Source organism: Ambystoma mexicanum, chromosome 1q (genome assembly GCF_040938575.1).
Source record: "Ambystoma mexicanum isolate Mex_15411 chromosome 1q, UKY_AmexF1_1, whole genome shotgun sequence".
NCBI lineage: Eukaryota > Metazoa > Chordata > Amphibia > Caudata > Ambystomatidae > Ambystoma > Ambystoma mexicanum.
Genome location: NC_090922.1, coordinates 1151566009 through 1151583141, shown reverse-complemented (window position 1 = coordinate 1151583141; position 17133 = coordinate 1151566009). Strand labels below are relative to the sequence as shown.

The window sequence follows — 17133 nt, the reverse complement described above, 5'->3', positions numbered from 1 at the left end:
CAGGGCTGTGTTCCTGTGGGGTATTCATTTTGTTCATAGTCATCCTCTAGTGTAAGAAACCTTTTTTTTGTCATTTTCAAAGTGCATTCCTGTTTTCCATTCTTGCGCCTATCTAGAAAAAACAACCTCCACTAAAACATCCATAACTCCCTCAGTTTTTGTGCTAGAAACAAGATTTCAACTTCTGCTTGTAGCTAACATCCACAGCTTTAAATCGCAATCCACACGGTTCTCCCGTTATCGCGCAATGAAAAGTTTGCTGCAAATTTTGTTTTTGGGAAATTCTTACATGTGTAAAACAGCTTTTGATTGCTTCCGACTTGAATTTTAAGATTTCTAATTGTTTCTTGGTATTAAATCATTGCTTGCGTTTGTGTGCAACTATCAAAAGCGGCTCCCATAAGAACATATAACAAACTCAGCAATTTAGGCCATATTTGGTGTTTTTGCCAAGCCCATTCTAAGATAACTTTAAAAGCCATTCTGACAGTTTGACAGTCAATTCTGTTTTTCTCTTGTGTTTGGTGGGGGAAATTGGGATTGATATTCTGTTTGAATTCTGCCATTCCTGAAAACCTGCTCTCTCCTCCTATCTCTTTACATTGCTTATTGAGGGCTGAGGGGTGTGCAGAGGGATCCTTTAACCACAGTGCTATCTTATCTTATCTGAACACACATACAAAAGTCTTATTTCTGTGCTGAATTGTTTTTCTCACTATTACTCCTTCTGTATTAAAGAGATTATTAATTGGTGATTATTGTGTACCCATTAAAACATAGTGGGCCTCATTACGAGTTATGCCGGTAAGGGAAAAATGATGCCGGTATCTAAATACCGGCATCATTTAACGTTCCGTAGCATTCTGACCCACAAACCCGGTATTAACGGCACCGTTATTTACGGTGCCGCTAATAGCGGCACAGGCGCGTACACGCGCCTCCTCAGGTAGTAAATACCGGCATGCCGGTAATAGGGGGCAATCACAACCCACGCAAACATGCAAATACCGGCATCGCGAACACGGTAATAACGGGCTGCATGATGCCGGAAAAACAGGCATCGCGGACCACCCGCAAACAGCAACCAAGATACAAGGCAGCTGCCACAGGTGCACACAATCCCCACAGGTGGAGTCAAAGGAGGCTGTGCCAGTATGAACTGAGCACACCCACACACCGCAACCCCCCCGGCGTAGCCAATGCAGAGTTAGCCATCACAAAAGGCGCACAATAAAACACCACACCCCTTCCCACACCAAAATGCCACCACTAGCACCATCAAACATGGTGCAGGAGGACCCGCCCATAGTGATACAACCACAGCAGCAACAACAGGCAGCACAGAGGCGTCGCAGGAGGAGAAGGAGGGCGAGACATGGCCAGCAATCACCACCAGCGCAGCCACCAGTGCCACGTAGGCAGCCACCAATCTCTTGCACCAGACCCAGCCCATGTAAACCAACCCCTGAGCAGACACACACCCTGGACCGGTTGGACCGTGACAGCATCACCACCATAGTGGACATGACACAGAATGACATTGCCAGCCACATCGAGATACGCACTGCCATCCCCCCACCAATAAAGGTGGTTACTGTGCAACACTACCTGGCCCCAGGCACCTACCAACACACAGTGGACCAGCTGCATGGCATTTCACAACCACTACTCTCACGCATTCTGGACCACGTGCCTGGCAGCCTGGTGAGTTGCACAACTGTCCCATGGCTGTGCTGTGGGGACCTGATCAGTGCAGATGCAGAAGGGGGGCTACTGCACCTGGGTGGCAAGGGGGGAATAGCGCACCTGGGTGGCAGTAGCCAGTGAGTGGAGAGTGCATGCCGAGCCAAACACTCCAGACCTGAACTAGCCAAACCGAACCCGACACATCACTGGGCCACAAATGCCAAACTATGCATATGGATGACGACAAGTAAGAGCCACAACCAGGCCACCATGGCAATGTCAAGCAATGCAGGACTGAACAGGATGGTAACCCTGGCAATGTGGCCAGTGTGAGCATGCATAATTGTGAGCATGCATAGAATACACATCATGAATTGGAGGCCAAACATTGCCGCACTAACACAGCACATCTGCCTCAGCATGCATGTTTACACCCTGCATCATCTATCAAACCACATCCAGTGTCCCACACCTCATTACAGTATCCATAGCATCTATGTGACTATTGCGTATACGTACAGGGACATGTGCATGCCCACAGCAAATAGCTGCCGCCATGACTGAGTGCCCTGAAAGTTGGCAAGTCAGAGTGACACACACCTATTCCAATCTGCCTGCAGGTGATGGAGGATATACCTTCAGGCCGTGGCTACTTACCCAATGCGTAACCGCTGAACTGGCATGGATAGGAGTACAATCGCGTGCACACTCGTACCCGTGTTCTGCCTGAGCATACCTTTGGCCTGTGAAAGCACGGTTACGATGCCAATGCAGTTCTGGTGGTGCACTCCTATATAGGCCTGAGGGGGTGGCAAATATCACCATGGCCTGTGTCATGCTGCACAACATGTGCGTCCGGAGGAATGTACCACTGCCAACTGACATAGACATGGATGGGCCGGGTGACCATGAAGGGGATATAGACGGAGGCGAAGGAGCCCCCCTGCCAGTACATGATGCACGGGATGGCCATGCTGTACGCTAAGCACTAATCCACGTGTACATCTGAAACGCACGGACCATGAAAGGAATGTTCCAGTGACACACTGGCTGCATGTGGGCATGCACACTTGTATACTTAGCAGTTCACAACCGTACGCTATCAGACATTGAATGTACATGCACAAAATTAAGAATGTCCAGCCATTGAATTGCTTGCAAACAACGGGTGTATTATTCACATACACGTGATAATATTAACATTCCCCTCCAAACACCCCAGTGAACCCCCCTCCCACCCCACAAACCCTCCAAACACCCCAGTGAAATCCCTCTCCCTCCACACAGATGCTAAGTGTCCCCATGTGTGCATCGGACAGTGCTCCCTTCCACAATGTGTCCTGCCACAATGTCATTGTCCGTGCATTCATTTCTTTTGCATCTTGGTGTTGGGTGGTGCCATGGCCGGCCGTTGTGCGCTACTCCTCATGTGACGCACCGGACTGGATTGGGCCGAGGTGGCAGGGGTAGTTGTGGCGGAAGTGTCAATTCTCAATGGACTGCCTGTGTCAAGGTGTGGCCGCTGCATTGGAGCGTTACCTGCACGGATGGCCTCCGTGAGTGTCCCCATGCACTCCTGGAAGGCACGCGTCGATGCCTCCACTGCTGCAGTATTGGCTGCTATTGCCCTCACGATGGCACTCATGGCCTCTGTGCTTGCTTCTACCTGCTGCTGCATGATCTGGAGCATGGACTCCTGCCGGGCCTCGACCCTTGTCAGGCGGGTCTCGAATGATGTGACGTCCACAGGTCTGCAGGTTGCTGGCAGGGTGGAGGAGGGCAGAGTGGAGGAGGGCAGAGTGGAGGAGGGCAGAGTCGTGCCTTGCAGGGTGGTGGTAGGCGGCTGCGCGGAGCCATCCTCCGGGGCACTGTCCTCGAACAGCGCAGTATCTGATTCACCGAGGTCTGAATCATGCAGGCACGGATTGTCGAGGCACTCAGACTCTGCTAGAGGTTGGGGGCTGGCAATTGGGCTTGGGGTGGGTGTGCCAGGCATCATGTCTGATTCCTCTTCCACCTCTGTGGACACAACGTCCTTGGTGGCTTGCGGCAGGGCTACCACTGTTGTGGTTTTTGGTTGTTGGTCAGTGGGTGCAGGTGTTCCCTGCAGGGTTGGTGCCTTGCGTGGCATGCTGGCTTTGGCAGATGACTTCTCCTTGGACGGTTGTGTTGGGGTGTCCCTGGACCCCTTTTGTGCACTGGACGTGCTCGCATCCCTGTCCACTGGTCTACCTTCATCGTCAGTGCCTGGGGGATAGAAGAGATGCGGGTCATCAGTGATGTGGTCAATTGGCGGCTGTGATGTACTGTGGTGGGATGTGTCCATGCATTCAGCCATCATTTCATTTCTGGTTTGTTGCTTTGGGTGTACTGAGGGGGTGTGTGGGGGATCAATGCATGGCTGGTGGTGTAGCATTAGTTTGGTCTCTGTGTGGTGGGTGCATGGGCATGGTTGGGTCATGTGGCACCTCTGTTGGGATTGGGGTCGTCACTCTGCGTCCATGTGGTGCGGGAAGTGACGATGATTGATCTATGGGTATGTTGATGCATCGCCTTGCCCACTCTAACTTCCCCATCAGTTGGGCCACATCATGTGTCGTGATACGTGGTTGTGATGGTACACTCACCTTCCTCTGTGGTGATAGCCGCCCCGACCTCCTGATCTCCGATCCCCTCAATGCTTTCGGTGTTGATGAAGCGACTTGCCGTCTCCTCCCATGGCATCAATTGGACTGGGGAGTGTGGCCCACCGCCTGTCGCCCTTGCGGCTCTCCGATTTTCGGACAGGGTCCTCCGGACACGGAGGCGGAGGTCGTCCCGCCGCTTCCGGCAGTCGCGCACACTCCTTGGGGCGCACCCCACTGCTCTCACCCTCTGCGCTAACTCGATCCAGACCTCTTTTTTGTGGGTTTGGGCCGCATGCTTGAGGTCTGTGCAGCGTATTACGTCCGCATGCTCTTCCAGTGTGTTGGCGAGCATGGTGAGCTCAGCGTCCGAGAACCGCTGCTTCCTCTTCCTCTGGGTGGATTTCCTGCTGGCCTTGGACATGGTGATGCTCTCCTGACACACGACGACACAGGAGGAGTGTTGGTTGTGGAGGATTGCAATGGATTGTGTTTTTAAAGATGGCCGCCGGCCCATTTCCCGTTCCTGGTCGATGACGTAATTTCCGGGTCCATTTTTTGCGAACACGGTAATACCACGCCGGTATTACCGTGCCGGTATTTACGGGTTAGTGTGAGGCGGTAGCGCAATGGGCGGGCCCCGCGATGCCGGTCTAGGGGGCTTGGAGGCCCTTTACCGGCATGGAGGTATTGCCACTACCGGCATGGGGGAACGCATGGGGGAACGCGCGTGCTCGCGCACTCGTAGTCACCCGCTATTGGCGGGTGCACGGACCCGCTCATTCCGGCATGACGGTAATGAACACGGTTTTACCGGCAAACTCGTAATGAGGCCCAGTGTGATTAAATTGTAAATACATGAATAAATAATGTAACTTTGCAAACCAGAGTGATTCCTGGTTCAGTGTGACCGGAGGGGGGGTTCCAGGAAAGGGGCGTGATATGAGTGGTATATCGTTCAGAATAAAGAACCTTTAGACAAAATAAATAAGGATTTCAATTGTGCATTACATGCTAGGCGTTGACTTGTTTGTTTATTTATTTGTATAGTGCTCCAAACTCAGAGGCAGAAGGGCGCTTAAAGAAGACGGTTACATAGTGAGATATATACAATTTCAATATACAGCAATTTACAGAGTTCACAAACAAAGTTGAGCAGACAGAGGTGTACATACATATCTGGGGGGTAGGTGCTACTCTTTGTTCAGGAGCCAACCAATGACATGTTTCCTGAAGACCTGGAAGGACTCAATAGTTTTAATGTTCAGTGGTAATATGTTCCAGAGTTGGGAGGCAAGTACTGTGAAGCTGACACCTCCAGATCTTTTTAAGGAGAATCTAGGCAATGACAAGCATAAAGTATTGGAGACTTGGATGTGTGCCGGATTTAAATCACTTACAGCTTGGGGGCTCGTCGCGGGATCCTGAATTAGACATACCACTTGTGACCGTCTAACACAGCGTGCTAACTGACGGGGTACATACACCTTGTTGGGCTACCATACTGTGCTACACTATAGAAACACCCTTCAATAGAAATACTCAAAGGAGTTGGGCCTGTTTTGCAAAAGTAAAATAACCCTGCGATAAGTCAGAAGGAAGTTAATATTTCCAGAATGGCGACCCCAGTGGAAATCAATATGGTAAAAGAACACCTACTGCACAAATTGTTTGTCAGGGGTGAATGGACGGAGCAGGATGAGAAAGTTTGGCTGCAGGAAATCAAACAACAAGCCACTGCCACAGAATTAGATATATGGCAGGATCAGGGTCCATTACACCAGACACTTAGTGAACTGTATATGGCCCTGAGGGTAAAAGAAGAGCAATGTAAAATTGCCAAAGTAGCGGCTTACCTATACCTCCACATTGAAGTAATACAGGAAAAATATGCAGAAACCTAGATCTGGCAAAAAGGCAAGTACAATCCCTAGAGAAAATTCAAACTGATTTGGACTCTGCAGAGCAAAGGCTACAAAAGAGCCAAGAATCAGAGAGAGAAACCAGACAGTACCTGACATAATTAAAGGAAGTTCTGGATCTCCAGCAGCAAGAGAAGGTAGAGCAAGATACCAAATCACTGGCACTGCAAAAAGAGTATCAAGAAACTGGCGCAACAATTAACTTTTAACAGAGTCTGTGCAGAACAGCTCCACGTCTTACAAGACCAGATAGACCAAGTAAAAGAGGAAAATAACAAATTGATTATCAAAGACCTAGAATCTCAAACAGAGTTTGATGAGGAGCGCCAGAAAGCTGGGGCATTTAAAAAACAAAGGGACAACCTGGCTGCACAGAGGGGCACTCTAATTCAGGAAAGGGACACCTTGGGCCAGAAAAACCAAGGTGCAAGAAAATCACCTGGCCCTTCAGGGACTGAGTGAACTAAAAATGGACTATGAAAAGCTGGGTGGAAGATGCTCTGGCAAAGAATAATCAGGCTAGTAAGGATCAGACTCAGGAGGTGAGACTCCTTTTGTCCAAATACTCCCAAAGCAGACAGGAAGCACAGAGAGACAATGAGGCTCTCTGAAAAAAATGACAGGCTCCATAGACAGATAGCCATGCAGGAACAACTAATAGAGACCAGTAAGGCGAAAATAGAAGAACAAAAGGGTCAGATTCTTGCATGCCATCAGGGAGTAGGGGCTGAGAGAGATGAGGTCAGATGGGAGAGGGAAACCCCTGAGCATAACCTCAGGAATCCTGGCACCAGAGACTTTAATCCCTTCAACTCCATGGACTCTGCCACCCCCATATCCACTGGCTCACATGAACCAAGGGCCACAGGGATGGTAGACTTCAACTCAATGGGAAATATGGGGCTAATAGGTCAGCGCCTCCCAGAAATGGATGGGCGGGCATCTATGTACAGGTTCCCAAGTGCTAGGGCCATTTTCTCTGATCAGGGAGACTCCAGTGAGGGGAGAATCAGAGAAACGGATCCTCAGAAATATAACCTACCAAGAGATCAGGCAGTGAAGTTTGGTGGGGAATTCCATGAGACTAGGCCCACTAAGAGCATACTAAAAACCTCTTCCCAGCTAGGACAGTGGGGGGGGGGGGTAATCAACCAATCCTGGGAGCAAGGAAGAGTCAGAAGACTCTTCTGAGTGCCACAGGTCCCAAGAGACTAGGCCCCCATATTCTGCCAGCCATTCCCAAGCTTGCAGAATCCGGGAGAGTCTAGAAGATCAGACAGCCACCTCTGGTTGGAGGGGAGTGGACCAGGGTGACAAGAACTAAAAAGGCTAACAAAATTAAGAGGGCTTTACTCAAGGATCCCCTGAAGCAAATAAAGCCTATTAGGAGCGTCATCATGCCCTACCACAAAAATGCCAAATATTCGTTTTGGGAGCACCTTGAATTATTTGAGCAGATGATGGAGACTTTCCATCTGAAAGACAGCCAAAGCTGTATTCAGTACGTAAAGTGGATATTTTCCCCTGAGTACTCCAGCTTCTTTGCGGGGCTGGAGGATCAGAACCATTCCAGATGGTCCACCTATAGGGCAGCCATCCTGAAACATTTTTCCATTCATAGGAACCTTCAAGAGGCTCGCAAGGCAGCCTACAATTTACAATGTGGGGAAGACCAGGCCCCACAAGAATTTGTTCAGGAATTGAAACATCCCTTTGTGCATGCCACCAGAAAGGTGCACACTGACAGTAAGGAATTTCTGGACACCTTCTTTCATGCTCTCCCGAAATACATTATGACCCAGCTAGTGAGGGACTTTCACGAGAAAAGATCACTAGACTGGCTCATTGAACAAGCAACGCGCAGCTATGAAGTACAGAAGCCGTTGGAAAGTAAAAATATTAGCAAGAGCCCCAAACCAACCAACACCCCTGCTGCTGCTAAGGTGGCGGAGGTGAAGGTTGCCCCCATTTTAGATCTGGATATGGAGGGGCCTAAAAACCTTCCCACGCAGACTCAGACCAACCCCAAACCCAGAAGGCCATCGGGCCAATCCCAAATGGGGAGCCAGGGAGGTATCCCCACAAATGGGACCCCAACTCCCCTGACTACATCAGCCCACGTTACAAGAGAAATAGACCCATCCTGGGCTATGTGTGCACTCCTCCAGCCCAAGGGGGGGGGTCCAACCAGACAGCTGGAAACCCAGGAAACTCCCCTCCTCATTTTTCCCAGGAGGGCATTAATACCCCAAATGCCAGACCAAATCTTTTTCACCGGTACCCGCCAAACTTCAACCCCCAAAACAACCCTTCTTTCTTTCCCCACTTTCCTGGGCCCAGACAGCCCAATCCGGGAGAGGGGAGGCCAAGGTTGGAGGGGTACCCAAACTTTCCTAACCAGGGGTATTATGCGAGAAGGGATAGTTACCCTTCCCGGGATCAACCCAGGTTAGACTTGAGGACCCCGTACCAGCCAGAGCAGGTGTCCAGAACACGGCAAAGGATCTGGGTCGCATGCTGAGGGCTCGACAGAACCCTCAGACGAGCATGGGTCTGGTGCTCCAGAACAATGACGGAGGAAGAACCGCGACAACCCACCGGTTCACAGGGAGGAGCACAAGGGGAAGGGGGGTGTAGAGCATTAGAGGAAGCTCCCTTCCCCACTTGTGAAAAGCCCCTGGAAAACCAGGAACCGGAACCAAAATCTCCTGCCCCCGAAAGTCTGCAACCCAAGGAACAGAGGGTGGGTAGGAGAAATAAAGATCCTAAAAAGGCCCATTTTGTGGAGGAGGTGCAAATCTTCCAGTTTGAAGGAGAGGGGTCCTCAGAGGATCCTGGGAAAAGATCTTCTCCTTCAGGGATGGGGGAACTCCTCCCAAAGAAAAATGGGTCCCAAAGGATCCAAATCCAGACTGGGTAGATGTGGGGACCGAGTTAAACCACCCATCATCAAACTCCAGAATGACCAGCACGAAAATCCCCTTGTTCAAACCCATTCTGGTGACAGCCTCCAAAAAAGGGGGGGCAGTCCAGAATCAGAACCAGGGGAGCCCAAAACGTCCCCCATATCTAGCTGTCACCTTTTTCTTACAGGTTCCCAAGATCCCGAACAGAATACTGCCCAAATGACCTTTCTGTCGGTATCCAAAGCAAGGAAATGAACCCATCAGTTGGCCAAAAATGTGCATTATATTTGCCCCATTGAGGAAAAGGAGGGCAGATTTTATGCCCCGGTCCAGATACAGGGGCAGTGTATACTTTTGGCACTGGTGGACACTGGATCCCAAGCCATGGTACAAAACTAGAAAGACAATCCAGGACTTTGCGTCCAATTGAATGAGTACGTGTTTATTAATAGATTGCACCTTTAGTGATAGCACGTGTTTCAGCCCTTCTTGGCCTTTTTCAAAACAGGGCTAATACGTTATATATGTATCCATATAGCTCTGGTATTGAGTATTTTAACAGTACAGTTCGCAAAAACCACAAAGTCATAATGCAATAATTTACGAACACATTACGTCCAATGCCAAACATACATAATTTGTGATCAGCAAAACATTATTAGGTTGCACAAATGCACATACATAGTTATCCATATTTACGAGCAAATCAATGAACAGTTGTGCACAAGAGACAGAAAAATAAGGGTTGGCATTGGGAAGGAAAGTACGGGGTAAGTGAAAATCAAACCAATTCAATGAGTAAAACAAAGTCAAAATGCAGGGCAGTGGGAAGGAGGGACAGACAAACAAACAAGCAGAAAACAAGAAAAGGAATTTTCCATTAGTCACGGTCATTCAGATCATATGTTACTGGTTAATGCTATGTCGCCATAGTTTGTTGACTTCCCCTCGCTGGGGGCAATTAACTAGTCTTTGCAAAGTTGCTGAAATTATGGGTATAATCCCATCAACGTAAATCTAATACCGTAATGATTAAGAAAGTACCATTAGTCCCAGTACTACAGTTACCATGGTTTGACATGTCATTACAAACCATACACAATATCTGGTCCGCATCAGTTTAAATATCCATTTCAAGTAATCCGTCCATTACCAAATATTTTTTAACCCAATGTAGCAGGAAATCTTACAAATACCTAGAGAAAATCATCCGTACTTGAAACTTACTTGAATGTGTACCAGTCATACTCATTGGCTTGTTCCAATGCGAGAGTGGCCGGCGCCATCTTGGCACTATTTGTTTAGCCGTTCCCAAGGCGACGCGTAGCCACATCCGCCGTTGCATATTAGTCACTAGTAACCCGCAGCCGGATTCTTAACCTTAGCGATTAAACTCATACCTCCAACTCATGGTAAGAGAGTACTTTCATTTTGTTTATTCGCGGCACATCTGATTTGTACAGTTACGCAATTCTGTACAATTGGACAGTAATTGGGTACTAGCCGACCGCTTGATGCCGTAATAACCGTTGACTGTGCAATTAACTTTTTCAGTACCCAGTTTATCTAGACGCCAAGATTAAGGTAGCATCCCGCATTATTACTTTAACACATATACTGTTGGCTGATCACCATTGCAACCCATTACTCTCTGGCTAAATAATTGTTATTTTTCTTTTTTCTCTTTTTCAAATTGATATCCTGCCTTACCAAATGGCGTGTATTACTGTATATATCCTTTTTGAATTATTTTGATGTACTGAAATGTTCATTTTCATTTGTTTTTCAATATATAATGCTCATTTTAATTTGTTTTTTGTTTGCCACCCCCATTTGCCCTGTTATCCTTGGGTTTGATTGCGGTTTTTATTATTGTTTCTGTCACATTTAACATATATGGTTTTACTTGAACAATCATAATTATATTTACTAATATGCAGCCTCAGTGGAAGAGCGGGAATCTCGAAACACATGTCAGGCTGCAACGGTGTTGATTAAAACCAACAACAAAAGCAATTGTGCTTATTATTTCAATTGTGTGTGCAGTGTGAGAGCAAGCCCATTCTCCTCTTAGTGAATTCATGGAATAGAGTGTCAGATCCTTCCCAAATTAGAAAAATATCGTCTATGTATCTTATCCATAGTTTGACTTTATCGTTAAATGCTGGGTCTTGATATACTGTGTATTCTTCCAACATCCCCATAACGATGTTGGCTAATGCAGGGGCATACTTAGTCCCCATTGCCACTCCTTTGAGTTGTTGGTATAGGCAGTTATTGAAGGTGAACAAGTTGGAATCCAAAGTTATTTGCAACATTTCTTTCAGCATTTCAATTTGTAAATAATATGAAGCAGAGTCATTCCTAAAGGCATGATCAATAGAGGCCAATGCCCATTTGTGTTGAATTGACGTGTATAATGCCTTGACATCCAAGGTGGCCAGTATAAAGGAATCTTGCCAGACAAATGTTTGAAGTATATGAATCAGACTGGAAGAATCCTGTAGGTAAGATTTTACTAAGCTTGCTCTTCGTTTTAATATGACATCCAGGTATTCTGATAGATTTTCCGACACCCAACCAATACCACTCAAGATTGGGAGACCCTCAGGTATGGTATGGTAGTGTTTGTGGATCTGGGTTAAAAAGTGCATGCTTGGTGTTATTGGATTTTTGGTCAGGAAATATGATCTTTCTTCATCAGTAATGAGGCCCTTTCTATGCCAGGTAAGTATTGATTCTCCAATTTGATTGACGCGCGGACAAATTAAGCTGTCTGTAGTATCCAGGTATTAGTAGGTGGTTTGAGGCCATAAGTACGTAGTCTTCTCTGTCCATTATTACGATACTAACTCTTTTATCTGCCTCCTTTATGACTATTGAGGTATCCTCTGATAAGGTCTTAAGAGCTTTTCTTTCCCCTCTTGTTAGATTGTCTTGCTCATGGGCGAGCTGACTTGGGTCACGGTTCATGCGTTGAAGAAGATTATATAGATCTTTTGTGACTGCTCTATAGAAGGTGTCAATGATATTGTCAGATGATAATTGGGGATTGAATTTAGGTTTCGTTTTCAGTTTTTTGGTGGTCAAAAGATCCGGTTTGATCCGTAATTCATAAAGTAAGTTACGCATGTCAAAATTCTCATATTCAATCAGAGATCGTAGTATAAAGGTGTCCTCTATATCCTATATTGTTAGATCGCTAATAGGCGTTGGTGCTTCTTTGACTCAGTAATCTCCAGGCGCTTTGGTAGCGAAACATTTCTTAAGCCTGAGTTTACGTATGAATTTAAACAGATCAATATGTATGTCAATATCCTGTAACCTTTTCGATGGTGCGAATGATAATCCTTTGTTCAATAACTTTCTTTCATCCTCAGTGATGGGTCTTTTAGAAAGATTCAATACCAAGTGCTTACTTATTTGTTTTTGTTGATTTCCTTAGAACTGGCCCTTGTCTGCCTTTTGTTTTCTGCAATGTTGTCTTTTCCTCCACTGTTTGCACCCCCCCCCCTCCTTCCTCTACTCCTTGGGGAGGATTGGGTATATTCACTATTGGTGGTAGTTGAAAACGGACTGTTTTCTGAGTTAGATTTCTATTTCCCTTCTTGTACCATTCAATCTGATTCATGTATCCTTTATCCTGTTTGTCCTGTGTAATTTCAACATCTGCAGTATCTGGTTCTGAGTCAGCTTCTGAGCTCGCAGATAAAGTATTAGGTGTAGAACTTCTTGATGTTGATTTAGTATAGCTGTCGTATTTCATTTGAAAGGTATACACTCTATCTTCTCTGTAATCACGGTTACCCCGATAACTTTTTCTTAGTTTTCTAATTTTAACTTCATCCTGATATATTTGCAAGATATCATACATTTTGTCGTAATTCTTGAGTTTAGTCTCTTCACTAGATTTCATCTCACTTATTTCCTTCTTAATGGCCTCAATCCCTTCTATTGATCTCTTATGCTCTCTTGTAGCATGCTCAATTAATAGATCCATCATCTTCATAGAACTGTTACTAAGATTGGCCTCCCATGCTTCGGCCAAGTCATTGGGCCTAATTACGACCCTGGCGGAGTGGGTTTACGCCAGCGGTATTCGCGGCGGACCCGTCCGCCCTACTACGAGTTCCCGTAGCGCCATGGAGCGTTTTCCGCCTGGTTTTTCCGGGCGGAGAAATCCATGGCGCTACGGGACCTTGTTGTTAATTACGCCACCGTATTTTACGGTGGCGTAATTAACGCCTTCCCCACTCCCATTATACCCTATGGGGCAAAAATGGGAATGGGGAAGGGTAAAATGGGGGATGGGGATTTACCGCCCCGCCAAGGTCGGAATGGGGCGGAAAATCCGCCAACCCCCATGGCGCTATCGGCAGCTTTCCGCTGTGCTCCATGGTGCATTTTGCACCACGATTTCCGCCAGGGTCGTAATGAGGCCCATTGTCTTCACTACTATTGAAGTTAGGGAATATTAGGATTCTGAGGCCACGAGGAACTTGGTCATTTTTGACGTAATTTTCTAGGGAGACTTTCTCCCAATATTTGTATATTTCTTTTTTAGACATCCTTTCCAATCTAATACATTTGGTACGACGATCCTCTTGTCGTTTATTCAAATTCGAAAATGCATGTGTCATATCACCCTTTTTCGTAAATAAATTTCTTGTTTCTTCTTCTCGGTTTTTAAGATATGCTGCCATTATAATAGTATATGTTGATTGGTCTGCCTGTTTGCCAAGCTGTAATATCGCAATCTTTACATAAGAGCCAGGCTTAAATGTACAGCTGGTCTAGTCAGCGACTCGTAATTCAACACTTGTAATTCAGGTAATTCTTTTACTTATAGCATGTAAATCATCTGCGGAAAGGGGGCCCCTAATTCCACATGTTCATGTTCCAGTGTGGTCGCAGTTCACTGGATTGACGGTAAGCCAAGGAGAAACCCGTCATAAACAGTGGTACAAAACTAGGAAGACAATCCAGGACTTTGCTCCCAATTGAATGAATATGTGTTTATTAATATATTGCCCCTTTAGTGATAACACGTGTTTCGGCCCTTCTTGCAATAATTTACTAACACATAACGCCCAATGCCAACCCTTATTTTTCTGTCTCTTGTGCACAACTGTTCATTGGTTTGCTCGTAAATATGGATAAATATTTATGTGCATTTGTGCAACCTTATAATTTTTTGTTGATCACGAATTATGTATGTTTGGCATTGGACGTAATGTGTTCGTGAATTAATGCATTATGACTTTGTGGTTTTTGCAAACTGTACTGTTAAAATACTCAATACCAGAGCTATATGGATACATATATAACGTATTAGCCCTGATTTGAAAAAGGCCAAGAAGGGCCGAAACACGTGTTATCACTAAAGGGGCAATATATTAATAAACACGTATTCATTCAATCTAGTCAGTATCTATAGAAAGAACTGTGTCACTAGCATATGTACCTTGCTTAGTTTATCCCTATCTTAAACCCATCCTCTCTTGTATTCAGAATCTGTATTGTTAGAAGTATTTTTGAATTGGCTGAACTCTCTATCCAAATCATCCTATCTTCCTCCTGTACTAGTATTGCTAAAACTATCTTTGCGCTGATCTTTTCTCATCTGAAGAAGGCGAGTCCTTAGCAGGCAGTCCTTCTGATCTAGTGGCTGTGTTCCTGTGGGGTATTAGTTTTGTTCATAGTCATCCTCTAGTGTAAGAAACCTTTTTTTTTTTCATTTTGAAAGTGCATTCCTGTTTTCCATTCTTGCGCCTATCTCGAAAAAACAACCTCCACTAAAACATCCATAACTCCCTCATTTTTGTGCTAGAAACAAAATTTCAACTTCTGCTTGTAGCTAACATCCAAATCGCATCTAAAACCGCATTCCAAATCCATACGGTTCTCCCGTCATCGCGATTATCACGCAGTGAAAAGTTTGCCGCCACTTTCATTTTTGGGAAATTCTTACATGTGTAAAAAAGCTTTTGATTGCTTCCGACTTGAAATTTAAGATTTCCAATTGTTTCTTGGTCTTAAATCATTGCTTGCGTTTGTGTGCAACTATCCAAAGCGGCTCCCATAAGAATTTATAACAATTTAAGCAATTTAGACAATATTTGTTGTTTTTGCCCAGTCCATTCTAAGATAACTTTAAAAGCCATTCTGACAGTTTGACAGTCAATTCCGTTTTTCTCTTGTGTTTGCTTGGGGAAAGTGGGATTGATATTCTGTTGGAATTCTGCCATTCCTGAATACCTGCTCTCTCCTCCTATCTCTTTACATTGCCTATTGGGGGCTGAGGGGTGTGCAGGGGGAACCTTTAACCACAGTGCTATCTGATTTGAACACACACACGTCTTATTTCTGTGCTGAATTGTTTTGCTCACTATTACTCCTTGTGTATTAAAGCGATTATTCATTGTTACATCACCCCATTGGTGATTATTGTGTACCCATTAAAACATAGGGCCTCATTCCGAGTACGGCGCTAACCAATGGCGCTATTAACGCCTTGGTTGACGCCGTACCCGGACCGGCAGCGCCTTGGTGGTTGGCGGAATTACCGCCCCATTCCAAGGTTGGCGGGGCGGTAATTCCCCAATCCCCATTTACCCTTCCCCATTCCCATTCTTGCCCCATAGGGCATAATGGGAGTGGGGAAGGCGTCAATTACGCCACCGTAAATTACGGTGGCGTAATTAACATCAAGGTCCCTTAGCGCCATGGTATTTAACGCCTGCTAAAAGCAGGTGTTAAAAGCACCATGGCGCTAAGGGAACTCGGAGTATGGCGGTAAGGGATTACCGCCACCGCTCTCGTTAGCGGTGGCCGCTATCCCTTACCGCCATACTCGGAATGAGGCCCATAGTGTGATTAAATTATAAATACATAAATACATATTTTAACTAAGCAAACCAGCCTGATTCCTGGTTCAGTCTGACCGGGGGGTTCCAGCAGAGAGGCGTGATATGAGTGGTATATCGTTCAGAATAAAGAACTTTTAGACACAATAAATAAGGATTTCAGTTGTGCATTACATGCTAGGCATTGACTTGGATGTGTGCTGGATTGAAATCACTTACAGGGTGGAGTTTAGGTAGAGGACTATCATTGGATGTAACAGTATGACCCAGAGGACAGTGATTGGTTTAGAGATGAAATACAGTTTTAAGGTGAAAGTGAAACAGTTTTATCTTTTACTGAGGATTCCCAGCCTGACATACAGGGAATATTCATGAGCATGTGAATCCATGCCAGACATATGCTGGAGAACAATAATTACAGGTAAGCAAATTAAACCTTATGTCCACAGGTACCTGTGGTGACGCAGTTAGAATTGCTGCGGCCTACTTATTGCCCGGCCTCACTTCCACTCCAAATGAAGCCATCTACTTCCACGCGCACTGCTCTTACCTCCTCAGCAGTGTCCTCTGGGAGATGCACCCAAATATCAAGCCAACTACTTCTGTAGGCCGCTATTCTGTTGCGCCTAAGGTAGAATGTTCGCCACCGACATTCATGTCCCTGCCATCATCTTTGTCTCTTTCTCCCACATCATCCTTGCTATACTATGTGGACCTGTGGATGTCAAGGCCAACATAGCAACCAACATCGATGAGTTCTGGTGCAGGCCATTGGCGCCTCAAAGACCAGTGTCTCAACCACAGACGAGAACAATCCAACAACCTGAAGACTCCTTTTTTGCCAAGTTTCAGGCTCTAATGAACGGTACCGGCAGGAGATCCCATGGATGCTGATGAGCTGCCAATGGAAGGTGATATGAACAAGATTCCTTCCTCCCATTCCGGAAACCTCCACATTCTGAGGCTGGGGTTCCAGCAGGAGTATGAATTGATATGATATGATATTTTATTTATAGCGCGCCTATACACAAGTGTTTCAAGGCGCGACGAGGCAGGGGAGGGGAACAAGACAACAATCTTCTTACTAGGCCCAGTGGCATTGAGATCGTGCAAGTGCAGGGGAGAGGGA

At 46.1% G+C, this 17133-nt stretch overlaps 1 protein-coding gene across 1 annotated transcript; it reads right to left on the bottom strand.

The window, feature by feature from the left end:
- Positions 1-3052: 3052 nt before the first annotated feature.
- On the bottom strand, positions 3053-4024 carry LOC138561015 (uncharacterized). Its single transcript, XM_069642754.1, has one exon. The coding sequence runs from the start codon at positions 4022-4024 to the stop codon at positions 3053-3055; it is 972 nt and encodes a 323-aa protein (XP_069498855.1).
- Positions 4025-17133: the final 13109 nt, after the last annotated feature.